This window comes from Zosterops lateralis (genome assembly GCF_965231275.1).
Source record: "Zosterops lateralis genome assembly, chromosome: 11".
Taxonomy (NCBI): domain Eukaryota; kingdom Metazoa; phylum Chordata; class Aves; order Passeriformes; family Zosteropidae; genus Zosterops; species Zosterops lateralis.
The window spans coordinates 3,189,597-3,208,385 of record NC_139771.1 but is presented as its reverse complement, the minus strand read 5'-3'; the positions used below and the strand labels follow the sequence as shown (position 1 = coordinate 3,208,385).

Sequence of the window (18,789 nt, the reverse complement as noted above, 5' to 3'; positions counted from 1 at the left end):
GCAATTTTCCATCTTGGAAAACTGTGGAAAGCTGTCTGGCATATTTCATTACTTGCATAAAAGGTAAATGCAAGCCACATAAATACAACTTTGAGGGGCTTCATGTTAAAGAGCTTGATTGGGTTTATTCAGTACCCTCAAATGCAGGAGTCCTCTTTATCAAAGTGTCTTCTGAGGTAACAGGTTTTGTTTCACAGGGTGCTGAATCCAATTAATATACAGGAACCAAGGACAGGGCCTACAAATTGGAGTAATTTTGTTGCCTTATTTGAACCTTGGAAGCTGCTTGATACAATCCAGTGCAAACCTTCCAGCTGCTGCAGCTCCTTCTGGATGGTTTTGTAAAAGGCAGAGCTACCCAAGCAAGCTGAAATTTTAAAACAGGCTGGCTTTGCTTCTTCTGAATAACATGAGAGTCCACAGGATGTTTCAGAAACAACTTTGCCTTGCAAAGTCCTTGTTTCCTTACTTGGCATTCCAACAGATTGTACTCGGCACTTGTTTCTTGGCTGCACTTCAGTTACCTTGAGCTGATTTTACACTGGGTGCAGAAAACGCATAGGAGTGGGATGAAACTGATTTGCTTAACACTGTCTTTAGACCTCTATAAATATGTGGGATTTAACATAAATATTCTACTTGCCTTCACAGAGCACTGTCTGCTTGAGAGAAAGCTGAAGACTTGTAAATAGTACATAGCAGGAGGCAGTAATTTGTCTGCCATGGATTTTAGAAGGGCTTATAGGAGTCATGATGAGATGAAACCCTTGAAGAGGTATTTTGGAGGAATGATCTGGTTTAAAGCATAGAATATGGAGTAACATGAGGCATAAGCCCTTTGAGTTATGTTTCAAGATTCGTGTCTGAAACACAGGTTTTGTGTATAAATAGCATTAGGTAAATCTTTAACCAGTATTGGGGTCCAGGTCAGGTACATGTGTGGGATGTCTTAATGTTCAGCAGCAGCTGTGAAAGCTAAAAAAACCACCCTGGGCCACAAGCAAATAGGTCAAGTCCAGGTTGCAAATGCAGTGCTTGGTGGCTGTTACCACTGTGTGCAAGGAGGAGAAAAAGCAACCTGCTTTGGTCTATATCTTTTCTGTTGAGTAGCTATTTGCTTTCCTGAGCTCTTGCTTTTGGCAGCTCAGAGCAAAAGAGTGTTGACAGGGGGCCAGAGGCACTGGACAGACCATTCTGGCTGTGTGTTCTCTAGGTCAGAGAGCTGAGAGCATTTCTTTTTCTAGCTGCAACTTTGAGACATTTATGACGCAGCCTAAAAATTAGAAAAATCACTGTGGTGTGCCAATACTGTTTGGCATCACCTTCCAGGAAGGACAGTCACGTAGGTAGGTTTGCAATGTAGACACAACAAATGTTATTTAAAGAGCTATTGATTCATGTGCTTGGCTTTGCTTTCTGATATATTTAAACATGTGCTTTCTGGGTCATATTTATAAGTGAATTCATATTTAGACAGGGATTTTAAATTACTCAAAGAAATTAAATAAATTGTGTAAGAAAGCAATACAATGCAATATGACCTGGGTTCATTCCACACTGAAAATAAGAACCTGAACTTGATGCAGTTCTGGCTGGAGAGGATGAAGAGGGGTACAGCACAATGGGACCAGTCACGGCTCGCTCACCAACGGGTTCACAGTTTTCCAAATGAAACTGCTGACATGTTTTCCTTAATCCATTGGGCCAGGGGTTGCCCTTTATAAAGGATGAAGCATTTTTGCTAAAGAACCCAGGTCATACTTTCCTCTTTCTAGGCAGCCGTGCCTGGCCCTGTGCGGTCTGGGCCAAGAAAAGCCTCGGCTGCTGTGGTTCTGACCCACAGGGGATTCCTCGGGGCTGTGCTGTAGAAATGGGGGTGGATGCTGGAGCCAGTGTTTAAATGCTGGAGCCAGATGGTGTGTGGATACTGGAGCCGGACTGTGTGGGGATGCTGGAGCCAGTGTTTAAAGGATGGAGCTGGACAATGTGGGGATGCTAGAGCCGGACAGTGTGTGGATGCTGGAGCCGTGTGTGGATGCTGGAATCGGGCTGTGTTTGGATGCTGGAGCCAGACAGTGTTTGGACGCCGGGGCGGTGTGCGGGTGCCGGGGCCAGACGCCGTTCGGCAGCTGCCCTCAGCACCGGACCCTCCTGTCTCTCCGCGCTCCCCCTCAGGCGGCTGTGCCCGAGCTCGGCGGGCAGCCGGGGCCGAGCCCGCTGTTGCCGTTCCCCGGGGCGGGCTGTAGCCCGGTGTCCCGGGCGGAGCGCTGAGGGCGGTGACGCGGCGGGGCGGGCCGGGGCGGGCCGGAGCGGGGCCGCCATGCGCCGCTGAGGGCGCCGGCCGGGCCTCGCCATGGGGGCGCCGCCGCCCAACGGCAGCCTCGGCCTCAGCGCCGGCACCCCCCGGCCCGCCGGGGCACCGGGGCCCGGGGACCGCGGCTGCGAGAACGGCGCTCTCATGGACAGATTCGGGATCTTCCTGCAGGGGCTCCTGGGCGTCGTGGCCTTCAGCACCCTGATGCGTGAGTGGCGGGGCCGCGGCCTCCGGCCTGACGGGGAGCGGGCGGGCCGGCCCGGGGACGGCTCGGGCTCGGTGGCGGGGCCGCGGCCGGCGGTGCCCCGAGGCCGCCCCGAGAAGGGCCGGGCTGTGCCGGGCTCCGCGCCGGGCTGTGCCGGGCTCCCTCCCGGCCGGGCAGGGCTCGGAAGGGCCGCGGCGGCCTCGGGGGGCGCAGCCGCCGGCGCCGCTTTGTGGGTGCCGGGGAGGCCTCAGAGGCGGCGGTTTCGAGTCCTTTCGCTTTCTTAAACTTGCCCTCCTAATGCTCGTACCCGTGCCGATGGAATTTATTGGGTGGGTGTGTGTTTGCCTGGAATACTGCCAGCGGGAGGAGGCGGTGTGTGCGGAGCCGCTCGGGTTCGGGGTGTACAGAAGTCACGGGCTTGGCCGATCGGTTTTACTGCAGGTACGCCTTGTCCTGTCACCGGCAGCAAAGTCACGCTTGTCTCAGTCCTGCCTCACTCCCCTGGAGGGCCATTCCTGGGCACTGGAGCAGCCCGGAGCTGTGTGGCCGCTGGCAGAGCTCGGGTGATGGGCAGCAGCTCCTTACGCTGCTTTTGGAGTGTGCTGGAAGGGCAGGGAAGGGCTGTGCTGGCTCCGGCCCTGTGCTGAGGGACTCACAACAACGTGAAACAGTTTTGGTGGGTTTGTCTCTATCTTGTGGTCTGGTTAGTATCCTCTGGGTTGAGAAGTGGAAAAGAAACCCAGTGCCATTCCATTACTCAGCTGATTGTGACCTTGCTGGTAGCAAAAATTGGGAGAGGGAAAAGAGAATAGCAGGGACATGTTTTATAGCTTGATCTAAAGACCAAGATCCTGTTTACATTAGAATTGCACTGATGCCTTTTCACGCTGCTGTCACACTATTATGGTTAACTCAGACCTTTCCTAACACGTTATATTTGCATGCCTTAGTGTCTCAGTCACTATTAACAATGGCATTGCTATTGTAAAAGCTGTGTGTAGCTATCATCCTGTGGCTGAAGGGCAACCGTAATCACTGGTGTAGCATTTGGTCAGTAAGAGCAGCCTCATAATTAGAAGTTTTAGCAGTTTCCAAACAGAAGTACCTCTGTGTAAGAAGGTGATGGGTACACAGTGTTGGTTTTAGATTTAAGGGATGCACATAGGTAATTCTATGGATTGGGCATCAAAAGATGAGGAACTACAAGTGTTAGTTGTCAGGGTGGTATATTTTCTTCTGGAAATAGTATCTTTATGTATATTACAGTAACACTGGACTAAGTGAAGACAAGAAAAAGTGAATATGAAAAATGGGGACTAGGAAAATGAACACCTTGTTGTTGGCTGCTCTTTCTGACCTGAGTTAGGTGCTGTTAGACCATGAACTGTGAGGAGACAGTTGGTGCAGTTGTGGCAGAAGGCAGTGGAAGGAAGAAAGGCAGGCAGCCAGTCCTTGCAATGTCCTGGTGAGAAAAGGAGTCTGTGTCCAAAGCAGGAAACATAGCAACTTTTAAGAGTGATAAGTGCATATATTCAAAAACAAAGGATAGGTTTGTTTGTCCCAACTTTGCCAGCCACATTCTCTTCCACAGTGTTTTGTGCCTCTCCCTGGGCGGAAGGAGAAGCTGCTGACAGCACATGAGCCTGTCACACTGGTACAAGTGCAGCTCTCTGTCTGTGTTAGGGGCTGTTTTGTGCAAAAATCCTGTTTGTCTGATAGCTTTGTCTGAATGTTTCTGTCCCCTGGCATCATAAAGTCATCCCAGGACAACTTCTCATGTCACGTGCAAAACATCTGGTGTCTTGTTCCAAACCCTTTAAAGTTTCCTCAACAAATGGGACGTTTTGTGACAGAAAAGCAGGAACTTGTTCCTGAGGCCAGAGGGGGAGAGAGTGACCTCAGCAAACACCTGGGCACCTGCACAGCTGTTCCTGTGCCCTGCTGGGGCAGGAGGGGTGACACAGTTGCTGAAGCTGCATCACAGAACTGGTGGTATTTAATCTGGAGTAGCTCTGGCACAAGAGAGGTGCTGGCACGAGGGGGAAACAAGTGGCTGTAGGGAGGGGCTGCTTGAGATGTGTGACTGCAGTCAGGCCCCTTTGGAACAGCAGTAATTCTCTGTGTGCAGCTGTATCATTTCTCCTGCTCTTGTCTTATCCATGACTGTCTGGGATTTAAATTTAATAAGGAGGAAGTCACTTGTCTTTTTTTTTTTTAAAGGAAACACTAGGAGATGTTCTAATACTTTAGTTGTGATTAATGGTACTGAACCCTCCGTAGTAGAAGAAATTAAAGTAATGGCACCAGAGATACATTGCAAAATTGCTCTTTATGCACAGAAACTGTCTTTCTTTGAAAAATATTTGATTTGACATATAAAATATAGGAAATTTTGGTAAGTGGCTAAATCAAAGCCTGAACAAGACATGCCCTTTTCTAGATAAATTTTACCATGCTTCCATTCAGTGGAAAAAAGAAAATATTTTTAAACATAAGCTGTGAGAGAAGAAGGCCCATTTCTGTGCCTCACTGCTGGATGTTCATCTACAAAGACTGTTCTGAAAGCAAAATTATTTAAGACCTGACACTCCAGTGTGCCACCTGTTTGTTCATGCCCCTGTTCAGTTGCTGTAAAGCTGTGCTGCCAGCCGACCTGCCAGTGACATCATTCAAACTTCATATTTGAAGGGCTAAAATGTGTCAAGTATCAGGTTTTCAGTTTGTGGAAGATTTGGTGGCCCTCTGCCAGGAGGAGTGTGGGAACTGTCCTGCTGTATGTGTTGTCTGATGCTGGTAGGAAAGGTGTTTACCCCAGGCACATCATCAGCCTACCTTGTGTGTTCCCTCACTGCTGAATGGGCACAGCCAAGGAGTGACAGGAACAGTGAATTTCTCACTTTGAGCTGACAAAACGTTCATTTGAAATTAATTCCTAGATTTCCTTTTCTTTGTGGCTCTTCACTCCCTGTTCTGACACACAGGGAATGAGGATCAGTTTCACTCACTCACCCCATCTTACCATTTAAATTAAAGATTTCCTTCTAGGTTTTTCCAGGTTCAGGTATAACCTGTCACAATACTCTAACCTTTTTCTTGTGGAGTGTGTTTTATAGCTAGTGATTATCTATCCTGAGTTTATATGGGAGCTTCCCTTTCTCCCTTAAGAAGAGTAGAAGTTTACATGTAGTTTGTATTGTTGTAAGTTAAGGTCTCACAGATCCACTCCTCTTTGATTCCAAATTTTACCCTGCAGTTCTTGATGTGAAGCGTGTGCCAGGAGGTCCTTTTCTGATGTCTGAATCAGAGGTGAATTTACTTAGTACTATCAGAGCCCACCTGTGTTGTGTTTAATTACTGTGAATTAATTTTGCTGCTCAGCTGTGAAGCTAAAGATGTGTGAAACAGTTTCACTCGGATGGTACAGAAGTTCCAGGATGGGAAAAGGTGAACTGGAGTCGGGTGAGACAACTTCTGTGGGGTCTCTCCTGACCACAGGCTCTCAGTCCCTATCCAAGGGAACTAACTGATGAAAAAACACCTGATTTTGGCAAGGCTGCTTGGACTGGCAGCCCTCTTGGACTCTGGGCACTAACTCAAACCTGTTAGCCCGATGGTTTTAAGTGTATTGCTTGGTTTTGTTCACATCCCTCCTGCCTTACATATGGATTTGTTTTTCACCCTGGTTTATTTGAGGCAAGCCACTTCATAACAGGAAGTCTTGATGAGTTTCCTGTGATGGAAGAAATGCATGTTTATGCTACAGGTCACTCAGCCAAAGATAATATTTTTTCAAAGTTTGCTGCTGTGATATTTGTAGCTTATTTCATAGGATTTTGATTTAAAATGATGGCTTTGTTCCTTAGGTGTTTGAGGTTCCTCGGTGCAATGTTTGTGTTTATTTCCTGATGCCACAAAGCAGGTTTTAAATACTTTAATATAATACCATGTGTTCTGTGTGTAATTGCAAACACCTTCTGAGCATTCTGTGGTTGGGCTTTCATTGGTAGGGAATGATACGAGAGAGGTGTTGGCAAGGTATTCTCACACATGTGTGATGTTAGGTGTAGGTTTAAATAACTCCATTTTTATTACCCAAACCTGGGAAAGGATGGGGAAAAAACACTGCCCATCCCCTTACCCTGCCTGGCAAACTGTTTAAAGCAGTTTATTTACTAAGCTTGTTTGTGAGAAGATTGGTACCATATCAGTGTGGCAGGATTTGTTTTGGGCTACTTAGGAATGGCTGAGGAATCAGATGTGAGGTGTATTGATGAATTACTGAAATAGAGGAGTCAGTTGGTTCTCTGCAGGTAGAAGCTTTGTGTCTGTCTGTGAGGAAAATGTAAATATGCTGTAAAGGAGACCAGAGTGTGGGATTCTGTTCCCTTTTTATGGCCTTGTTACAGTTTGTGTGTGTACAGGCTGAGAAAGGTTTACAGAAGTGGAATGATTGGTACAGGTGCAGTGAATAATTGAGTAGGTGGGTTTGCTGTTGAGAGTCACAGATGAAACAAATAAACCCTCCATTCTAATAAAAGATACTGTATATTTTGTAAGGTGCTCTCTTTGCTTACAGTACCTTAAAGGAAATACCTTAAAACCTACATCCCTAATGCCAGTTAACTTTACAGCAAGGTTTTCCCACTTAAAAAGCTGTCCAAGGAGAAGGAATGCTTTTTCACATAATTAGCTATCTTAGTAGGTAATTTAGAAGAATTTGAAATGCCTTAGCAAAAATGTGCTTTTCAGAGGAGTTATTTCATATTTACTCAAAGGGAAGGGAGTAATTTTGTGGAAATAATGTTCTGGGGAGAAGGAATTAAAGGTAATTCCAGTTGCCTTTAACAAAAGAGCATAAAATAAGCTATTGGATACAAAAGGTCTAAACCATATGATTTAGTTGTTTTCTATAGCAATTTTCTTTCTGCTTGAACCGGCTTAGAAAATATGAAAATTTGGTAGCCTGTAACATCAGCAGTGGAATCCAGACCTCTGAGTAACAGCAACTGGTTTGTTCTGCATGGCATTTCCTGAGATGCTGGGCAGTGCTTTTATTAATAAAAGCATTTCTTCGAAAGATTTTATATTATTCTGACTTGCTAATATGCATCCTTGAATGTATTTGCTCTGAGTGATGCAGTTTATGTTCACATTAATTCCTGGGGACTCCTCAGCAGGGTCCTTTGTGTGTCTGGTATTAAAACCTGTCTCGTACAAAAGTGTCAAATCACAAATGGGGGTTTTCCTAGTTATGAAAATATGAACAGCCTTGTACTTGCACACCACAGACACGATGCAAAACGTGCTTTATTCATTTTCCTAGAACTCTGACAAATGCTCCTGTGACTTGGCAGGTAAAGGCAGAACTGGCATTCCAATTTGTGCTTGGGGTTGAGTTTAAGGAGCGCTCTGGGGTATCGCAGCAGCGGGGATGAATCCCTCCGCAGGTAAAGGCAGACTAGTAGGATATGCTGTTGAACTGTGATAAAAGGCGAAGTTTGGGAGAGCGTTTTTGAAAAGCGAAGTGAGAGAAGCTCCCCGGGGAGGGGCGGGGGCGGGGCAGGACCCTGGACAGCTCCGGGGCCGCGGGGAGCCCCGGCCGGGTCACGGCCCCCCTGCCCGGGGCCGGGGCTGGGGACGGGCTTGGGCAGCGAGGGACGGACGTGGGACCCGAGCCAAGGGCTGGGGCAGCTCCCTCCCGCCTGGCTGCGAGCCAGGGAGGAAACGGGATGACGTGAGGGCAGTAGAAATATGTTATTCTCTTCCTCCTTCGGGCCCATTCCACGGCAATTAGTGACGATCGGTATCGCAGGGCACCGCGGTGGCTGTTGTTGTATAGGTTAAGTGTCTGCTTGTAGCTGCAGGACTTGGAAAAGCCCTGTGAGGTCACTTTAGTCACGACTAAGTAAATTGTGCCTTACAATGATCCAGTGTTTCCCTATCCCCAGATGGTGAGGTATCGCTTGCAGCCATGGAGCATTGCTGCTGCTTGTTTGTTTTAAATAAATCATCAGCCCTTCCAGTGCCTCTGTGACATCCTGAGCTGTGCTTGAGACAAATAGAAGAGATGCACTACGAGCTGTAGCAGAAAAAAGAAATCCAACCCTTGCTAAATTAGCAAAGTAAATTACTTTCTTTTGCCATGCTAATATTGTATTACTCTTTAACACATGAAACATCAACGTGGAATAAATTCTGCTCATTGTTAACTCTCCAGAAAAAGGCAAATCTTGCTGATGAATTTCATGCTGTACAAAAGCATGTAATAATAGGGTTGGGGACTGCTCAGCAGATCCTTTTTAAGTGAAGGAAATAACCTGGCTTTTATTAAAACTGCTTTCAAGATGTCCAATTCTTAGTTGCCATAGATTGTAATAGCACTTTATTGGTCCTCATGTCCTGATCATATCAGGTCATTAATATTTTAGTGTCACTATCTTTGAAATGCCATGCTAGTAAAAGTTAAGGAAAATAAGGCACCAATTTAGACAAATAATCTGCAATCTCTAAGTCTCTTTTCATTAGGTCTGATGCCATACTTTGGCTCAGGAAGTGTTACATTTTCTTGTTACTCAGCTGATTGCTGGATGTAGTTGTAGTCCCTGTAATAAGATTGTTCTAAGTATAATTACACATGTCATTCACATTATGAAATGTTTAGGAAAAAGGATAAGTTATGTTGACATTTGTAAACTATTAAAATGATAAATTATCCAGGAACTCTGAAGCTGTGTTTAATTAGGATGAACTTCTGGACTGTTAGTTAGACTGGTGTTTAACTCCAAAGTGCAGCACGAATGTCTTCTTGACTGGTGTTTTATAATTAAATCTGTGAGGAGCTGATTTGTACAGACACAGGGTGCAGTTTTGCATTCTGTGCTGATATTAATTTCATGGTTAATGAAGTTTGCATTCTTAAAGTGGTATTTAACAAGGTCTTACCTGTGTGGATTTTGTTGATGAAGTAAGAAATGAGGTCTGCTTTCTCGTGCCTGCTGGTAGGAAATGCTTTGCATTCTCAAAGATTTCTTGATCTCAGCAAAATTTATTCCCTGTGGAACTCAGTTTGTTAAATCTCTGGCAGACTGAATTCAAGCTCAGAGCTTGCATGAGTCTGCCTTTGCAGGTGGTGTGGTGTGGGCATGAGGTTTTAGGGTTTAGTCAGGAATAACTAAACCCATTCACATTGCTGGTCATGATACTGAAGACCTGTTTTTCTGCCACTTACCCTGAATCACACATTTTACATATATTTGTTGTCATAACCTCATACATATGTTGTCATATGTAAGGAAGGTTGAGAATGAAAATGAGCAGAAATGGATTTACAGTTCAGATTCCTCGTAGTTCACTGTACAAGGTTCAGATTTATAGTTCCAGGTGTGAGTTAGTTTACAGACATGCAGAGATACAGCAGGGGAAAGTCTGTCAAGGAAGTTACTAAACTTGGTTCTTATCTGGGTTTTATGATGTTTTTTCCTCTAAATGTTGCACTTTTTTTTTTTTTTTTTTTTTTTTTTTTTTTTTTTTTTAAATAATCAAGCATTGGTTTGTAATTCAGTATGTTTTGATATAGTTTTGGTCATTTTTGTCTTCTGTCACATTTTTGGCCCCCCCAGGTTCTAAGACCAAGCATTCCTCCTCTCATGGTGATTAATGTATGTTGGCTTGCCTGAGAGAAGAGGAAAACTGTGCCTTGTTTTATCTGGTGGTGGGACAGTGACAAGCTCAGAGCAGCTGGTCTGGGAGCTGCAGAGTGCCCAGGGTGAAGATTTGTGACAAGGAGTTTATTTGGGTGCTGCTTCTGTTTGAGAGGTTTCTCCATTGCTCCACTGACCCTGTGGGAGGGATGAACCAATGGAAGTAACTACCAATAAGGTTCACTACAGCAATCTTGGACAGACTAGCCAGTCCCCTTGAGCAAGTTCTTTACTTACAGAAACAACCTTTGCTTGCTTTCTTTTAATTTTTTTTTTTTTTCACTCTGATAATTTTTTTTTCTGTTTCTTAAAAATACAGGATTTTTTCCATGGAACAAAAATGACTTTTAAATTACAAGCAGCTATTCACAACTGCCAGAGGATATATCCTCTGTTTCTAATAATTTTTTAAGATACTATGCTCTAAAATTCTAACTCCTTTTTAGAAAATTTGCCTTTACTTCCTTCCTGGTAGTGGAGAAGCTGCTATTCAGTATCTTCCAGCACACCTTCCTTGCTTTGAGGCAGGTGGTAAGACTAACAGCCTATGTTATTTTATATACATAGGACTTATATGGGAAGGTAATTGTAATGTTGGAAGATGAAACAGTCTAAGGAGCTTTAAAATTATGGGGGGGAACCCCACCCTCCTCTATCCAATCCTAAAACCTTGAGTTGCTCATGGCAGTGTGTTTTCAGTGCTGGCATTAGCTTTTGGTGGTGTTAAGGAGTAAGAAGCCTTTTGCAGGTGGAAATTGTTCCATGATTTCGTCCTCATTTCATACATTTAATTTATGAGGTGTACACTGGTTGTTAGAGACATTATGTCGAAGAAATCTGCGTTACTGACCTCTGACTCTCCTTTCATGCTATTTGATCATGTGTAAAGAGAATCTATGAAGGTAGGTTGTGTATCTTTTGTTCTTTTTGAAGCAGTTGGTGTTGTATGAAATGTGTGTCTTGCAATTCAATGCTCTGGTAGTTCCAGCCTAGAAAGACTGAATCTGGTAAGCAAAGCTCTTTAGAATTTAAATTGCCTCTGAACATACAGTTTACATCTACCTTTGGCCTTCTTGATTTAACATATTTGCTATATTATCATTTTTTATAAAGTTTTTACAGTTTTCCTTTTACATCCTTTTTGTATCTGAACTTACGCTTCAGGTTTGCTTTCTGCTTTTAAACTTTTAAAATTGTTACAGTTTGTACTTTGCTTAATATTTTAATGAATGGTGATTGAGTTTGGAGTTGTGCTTTGGCAGTTCTGCCCATTCCCAAGAGCTGATTTAAAACTAGCAGCTTGAATGACTTAAAGTTCATTGATATCTGTTGTCAGACTAATAACATTCAGAAAGCTTCATGTATTATTGAGTGATCTGGTGAATGCTGTATGTGAAAATGGTGTTGTGAATCGTAAATTGCTGCTTAGTGCACATTAATATGGATTGATTCCTATTTGTTTTGTACTAAATAATTCATGTTTCCCAAATGGTTCTGATTTCTAACAGAGGAAAAAGAAACCACTTGAACACAGCAGACTGTATTTTTCAATCTTCACTGGGTGCTTGTATAGCATGACAGGAATGGCACAGCTGTTTTTCTAGCAAACTTGCTTTTTCATTTGATACTTGTTTAATGATACCTGGTTCAGAGTATGAAAGTGTTTGCAGGAGGGATCTGTATGAACTTTCTAAAGTCAATCTCACAGGCATTTTCACTGAAAGCTTAGATTTGCTTTGCTTTGACTATCTCATACCTGTTGAAAAAAAACAGAATAGCAAATGCATTTGTCTCTGAAAGTGCAGGGAAACAGATTTATTATGACTTTCAAACAGAGCACACCTTGACCCAACAGTGCTGTGTATGCTAAATGCAAAGATAACAAATGCCTGTCTCTTAAGACTGAACTGTGGCTTTTAACTTTATTATTTGAATAAGTATTTCCTAAGCTACTTGTACTGTTTACCTTAGAGTTTTTAGAGCAGTTACTTGGTCCTCTATTTGTAGTATTGCTATGGCTTTTAGAAGATGAGGGCTGGATGCTTCTTTTTACAGGGTGTGTTGTAGATGCATTTTATGACTTCTAAAATGCTCCTCTCTCTGAGGAGACAGCAGATGGGTTAGTAATCAAAAGTGAGAAGTTGTGCAATGGTCCCTCTGCTAAGTTAGTTTAGCTGTTTTAAAAACAAGCTTTACCTTTAAAAAAAAAAAAAGGAAAAAAGCTCCGTGCCAATGGCTATTGATGTGGTGTGTCTGGGCTGCTGGCTCTGCTAAGTTGTATTTGTTTCCTTTATTGACAGCCAAGTTAATGCATCTGTCAGAGCCACACTGCCATGTGCTACCAGGATGCACCAGATCAGTCTTGCTGAAATTGTCTTAGGCTGAGTTGTATGCAGGTAATGTGATTTATTTGTGTCTCCTACAGCCAATCTATACAAGCTGAGGATTTAGGAATTTTTTTTTTTTAGCTTAAAGTATGTACATATAGGAATAAAAAACTCTCCAGCCTCGTGTAATGCATTTGGCTGCCTTTCCTGAAGCAGCAGAACCATCTGATTTATTCCAAAGCTCAGACAGCAGTACTTTGGGTTCTTCTCCTGATAATGATTTGTCCTCTCCTCCGCTGCACTGTGAAGGGGAGCTTTACTTTGTGATAGCCATTCTCTGCAAATGACTATAAAGTTTTAGCTCTCACTCAGCCTTTGAAGGGACAAAATTTACAGGTAGGTTTTTAGCTGGCTGTGGAAGCAGGTAGGAAGGAAGTAAACACTTTTACACAGGTGACTTTCAGTTACTGTATTTCACCAGTGTTCATCCAGCAAGCACTTCTTTCCATTTGATAAATAATGTGAAATCCAGTGCTGACACCTTGTTTTCAGTCATCTCATGTCATCTGTGTTGTGACAAAGGAACCCTGGTCATGAGGTAGCTGGGCTTGATGGCTGGTGTGTTTAACTCTGCAGTAAAACAGAGCCCCTTGTTCCCTGCTCTGACAAAACTGCCAGTCAGCCCCACAAAGGTTTTGCTGCCTTAACCACAACATTATCATCACTGCTGCCAGTGGAACAGACTGGGATAAGATCTGTGGTTTGCAGGTACCTCTTGGCTGTCCAGGCACTGCATCTTTAGTGTGACATGTCCCTGAATAACCAACTGTCTGGGTCATTAAACTTTATTGTGTCCAGCTTTCTGTAAAGTTTCTCCCTGGGTGACTTTCTTTAATGGACTAGTTCTTAATTGCACTACAGATTCCTTAAGGCCAAGGGCACAGTGGAATTAAGAAAGGGGTTGGGTACTTGCCTGGTTAATACTGTTTTGTCTCTTACAGAAGTTTTAAAAATCCTTTTTGCCAGGCAGTAAAGCTGGGGGCTCATGAACTTCATAGTGTGTCAGTCTAATACTGACTAGAACAAATTTTTCTCTTGGGTGAGTTATTCCATAACTTTTTCCATCATGAAGAAACCATGGTTCCTGATGTGTTGCTCCAGTGCAGCAATATCACTGGAAATCAGTTCTAGTCCAATATAATTTCTGGTTTAGTATTGTGGGTGTCTCAAATATGGGGAAGTCTGGGTCCTTAAGCAAAAATATGATGTAGAATTCTGGGGCCCTTATGCAGGGAAACAAGCAGCAGCTTTTAGGGTGTCCTGCATTTGGGCATGTAGCTAATGGGACATAGAAGGGAGAATGTGCAATAGAGCAAAAATTGAATTGCCAAGAGCATAGTGCATTTTCGGGCTGGAGAAATGAGCAGCACACCAAAAACACTGGTTCTTTTGGTGGTTTTTTTGCAATTACATTTATTACCTCTTTTAAAACAGATGCACGCAGAATTCCTTTTTCTTTTTTTTTTTAGCTCTGAGTATGTGGAGATGCTGAGCTCATAAGTGTCACAAAAGCTTCTGGCAATTGAGTGATACATGGTTCACACACCTAAATATCTTTTGTAAGGCATCACTGTAACCTACTCTCATTGGGCATGTTGTTTCTTGCTCAGTTAATTCTAAAAAGAAAAATTCTGTTTTGGGGGAATCTTTTATGTAATCTCATGTAATTACTTATTCTCACTGTGCTGCTACCAAAAAAATAATGGGAAGGGGACAAAATGAAATGGCAAGACAAGCCTCTTAAAGGCTTTGTTTTAACAGTAAAGGGAGGTGAAGTTCAAATTAATGATAAAGATTACGAATAACATGAAATTCACTGATAGGTGTCATTCCGTAGTCATATGAATTTTCAGGACTTACTAGTGTGCATGTGCTTGTTCAGAACAGACATGGTTCCCATTGTTGTGAGAGAAGTGGTGGTAGTAACAGAACAGTGTCTTTCGAAGTCTTCCCAAACAGAATTTTAAAAAATAAAAACCTAGTCTGCACATGTCATTGACTTTACAAGTTTTTTACAGGGTTAGAAATTGTAGGTTCAGATTTGTGAGGTGTATGGTCTGATAACCAAATATTCTGGAAATAATGACGTTCTCTGAGAGTGGCCAGCTGAAAATCTGCATCCCATTCCCAGCTCGGTGCTACCGCTTGGTGTAACTCGAGCTGTTACTCCACACACAGTGAGCGACAGCCTTGGACAGGAAACTTGTAATACTTGTCAGGAGTGCTGGAAATCCTGTGAATCCACACCAAAGTAGCCCTGCAGATCCCAGCAGTCTTGCACTGTGAGGACTGTGTTGGAGGATCTGTCTGGTTGCAAACACGTTATTTGAGAAGCTTACACTCCAGCAGATTTCTCAGTGTGAGATTCTGTCCCTCCACATATGTGTGTGTGTGTGTGTGTGTGTGTGTGTGTGTGTGTGTGTTATTTTCAGTTAGCCATACTTTAGTACTTTGATAATTGGTTCAAGTCTTGGAACTTTTTAAGTGTCAGATCACAGAAAAATGAGTTCTAGACTTAACATACCAATTTTTCTTGTCACTTGCTCCCATGTCCTGCTCAGAGTAGGGCTGGCCCATGTCTTCTTGGATTGTCCCATTGTCCAGGGTAATTTTCAAGGTTTGTCAGACTGCAGTCACTGCATGTTTTTTGGACAACTTGTTGCAGAGTTTAATTGCTCTCACTGGAAATTTTTTACTTCTTTCACCCTGGAGTTTCCCTGGCTCCAACTTGTGGCTGTTTCCTGTGGGCTGTGCACTTGTGAGAAGAGTCCAATTGTGCTTCAGCTGAAACTGCTCACACACTTGAGGAAATGTGAATGTGGTGTGCAACTGTGATCCTCACCAACCTTTCCTTCTTTTGTCTTTGGCCAGCTCAGCTGTCGCTGTGCTGAGGTCTGATGGCAGAAATATATAGGAGGTTTATGAAAGGGAACATTCAGTCATATGTTTTGTCCATGACCCATCTTTGAGAGAGTTTTGAGAAGCGCAGGAAACACAGGTGAAAATCCCAACTCCCTCCTCAGAAGAGCAGTATTGTCGTCTGCAGCTGCAGACAACATTGAACATGTTGATCTTACTTTTTTTTTATTCCAAATTAATGAGCTAGGGAAATCATTGATCTTTACTGGGGTCAGAAAGACTCTTACTGAGAACTGCCAGAACCTGGATCTAAGAAATGCAGTAGTGCATGATGCATAGAATCATTTCAAAAGTGTTGAGATGAGCCAGGTTTGTGCTGCTACAAGAGCAACCATCCAGAAACTTGGAGTTCTTGAATCCATATTGAAGTTACTTCACATCAGCAAAATAGTTCCTGTGGGACTTCTTGAGGAGATGAAGGAGAGAGAGAAAGGCTGGATTTCAAGTGTTGCTTTACATATTTCAACTTGGAGAGATTTTATTTCATTTCTTGTCTCCGTTCTGGCCCTTATTCTTCCCTGTGAGTCTTCTGAAATTCTGATTGCAAAACTCCCGTGTTAAAGTACGTGTTAGAAACCCTTGCACAGTACTTGGGCGTTAATGATTCCTGGAATTTCAATGAAGTGAGAAGACAATTCAATGAACTTGAATTTTGCATTAGCAACACTGTGTCTTACATGCTTATCTATTATCTGTCCATCTAGCAGCTCACATGTTTGTTGGCAGAAGCGCTTTTACTTCCTTTCCTGAAAAATTCTGGCTCTGAATGTACAAACAAGCAACATTTCTTTCTTCATTTATAATTCAGCACGAAATTCTGCCTGTTATTAGTTAATTAATATTAACTCTGGTGGCTGGTTGGTGGTGCAAGCTCGGAGCTGGAGCATATGGAGCAGCACCACATCCTCGCAGGCAGGGGCCGGCAGACTGAGATCCATCTGTTAGCTGACACCAGCCTGAGCCTCAGTTTGTGCTCAGACTGCCAAGAGAAACTGGGAACAGCAATCCTGACTTCTTTTGGGGGAGGGCAAGGGGAAAAATTACTTTCCCCTCCCCAGCTTGATAGGTGCTTAGAAAGTGCCAATAAAGATTCTGTAAAAAGCATGCTTGGATTTTGGTTCCAAAATTAGTGTATTACTAGCGAGCGTGCTGAGGACCCTCAGCTTAGCAGTGTGGTTGTCTACAGCCTGTTGGGGTTTTGCTCAGCTTAGTTACTGGGAAGGCTCAAATTCTGCATCAGGGCTGTGTTGGGAAATACCTGGCAATGTCTGCATCTGTCAGAAACACCTGATGCTGCAGCACAGACACTGCTGCAGAACTGGGCTGGGCAAACAGCACTTTCATGGGGACCTTCTGGGCTTCCAAGTGTGCAGGTACATATTCATCAGGTTGCATCTCCTGAAGATTTTATTTGGGGGTTTACATTTTCGTGGTGTGATCAGCCAGTCAGTGCATTCCCAAAAGTCAACTGCAGAGGCTTTCCAAGCTTGCTCTCCTGTTTAATGTTAACTCAAATGAAATGTTGTGTTTCTAGAACTGGCCAGAGAAACACAAACCTTATCAGGGCTGTTTCTCAGTACAGATGAAATTTGAAATGCTGTTAGAGGAATTGCTTTTGAATATACTCCTCCAAAATGAATTTGTGAATTTTTAAAAGAAATTAATGGATCCAGAGGCATTATTCAACTTCATAGTAATAAGAGACAAAAGCCTAAGCTTGGAATTCACCCCTGCCCAAAGCATGCACACTGTAGCAGTTAAATGCCATTTTGTCTGCAGAAAAGCATCTTGCACCAACTCCACAATAAGTTGAAACTTCTGTTTCTTGCATTTGTTTTGTGATGCTTTGTGGCTTCCTGTTATTGCACAAAAGTGCCACTAATTAAAGTAATCCATGGTGTGACTGGGGAGGACTTGTCATAAATAACAAACTGGTTAACTTGGCTGAGTGTTGCTCATTTTTAACAGAAGTTTTATATTGATGTCATGCTGTTCCCAGGGAAAACTGCTGGCAAATATTGTTATTGCAACTTTATCTTTGGTGTAAATGTACAGTCTTTTCATCTTGTCACTTTTTAGTTTCTCATGGGGGTGAAGCAGTTTCTCTCTGCTGTCAGAAGCAGTGACAGTGGGATGGCAGGTTGGCAGCTTGGTGTTCCCTGGAAGTGCTGCCGCTCCACCTTGGAGGTGATTTATTTGTTTTATGAGGACAGGTGACTGTGGGGAAAATTGCCTTACTTGTGAGAAAGTTACAATTGGTTCAGAAACCAGAATGGGGTTTAAAGGCTTGTAAGCTGGGCAGGCATGATGTACACAGAGCATCCTGTGATAAACTGAAACTCATCACTTATACCTGGAGAAGCAGGTTAAAATACCTGTTGATATTTTGCCTGACTGTTCCTGCTATGGTTTGTGCCTCTTGAATCAGAATGTCTGCAATTTGAAGGGGTGAGTGTGTGTTCCCAACAGGAAAAACCCCTTAAAAAAACAACAGGAAAAATCCCAGAAGGGGTTAGAAATGGAATTTCCTAAGAAGATGGGACAAACTGCAGACCAGACAGAACAAATGTATGGACCAGCAACTGTTTTTATGCCCTTGTCCCTCTATTTTCCCACATTTGTTCTTCAGGAGTCATCTAGAGCTTTCCAGATGGACCTGGGATGGGTTGGAAGTAAATGGAAGTAGCTGGGCAGGGTATGAGAGGAGCTTTCTGTCAGATGCCCAAACAGTCTGTATAATAAACTGCATTGAAACTGCAGTAGACAAACTTACCTACTTTTTGGCCTTTTGTATAGTTGTCAATAATTTTAATACTGATTTTTTTTTTTTTCATTTTCAATGTTAACAGTTGTCAACTTTTTTGTGAAGGGATTATCAGACTAAAAAAAAAAATTGTCCTTCTTTCCTTTTGTAATTCAGTTTGCTGACGAAATAGAGGCACATTGTCAGAGAGTGCATTTCTCCTGCTACTGATTCACTTATTTCATTCTGATGTGGACTGCCCCATGTTAGGAGAATACTTTCCAATTTGAGTTTGAGTCTCCAGTGAGGAAAAGAAACAGCCCTTTCTAATACCTGCTTTCCTGTTGGAAATTGCATTTCCCAGATGGGCAGTCAGAAAAGCTCAGGCCAATGGAGTGATGGTCAGATGTGGAATATTGTTTCATGTGAGGGATATTGGCAGTCAGAGAATGGAGCTCTAGGAACTTAGAGGTGGCAGGAGTTTCTTTAAAAATGGATCCTTGGAGTTTGATATAGTGAAG

At 43.2% G+C, this 18,789-nt stretch overlaps 1 protein-coding gene across 1 annotated transcript in view; it reads left to right on the top strand.

Annotated features, from left to right (window-relative positions):
- Window positions 1-2,353: 2,353 nt before the first annotated feature.
- The window catches only part of LOC310913728 (store-operated calcium entry regulator STIMATE-like), a gene marked incomplete at its 5' end in the record, with an annotated part of 35,490 nt that continues 19,054 nt past the window's right edge, over window positions 2,354-18,789 (top strand). Inside the window, one exon of the mRNA XM_083869386.1 lies at window positions 2,354-2,522. Coding sequence (XP_083725512.1) covers window positions 2,354-2,522 — 169 coding nt within the window. The remainder of the gene's footprint in view (window positions 2,523-18,789) is intronic.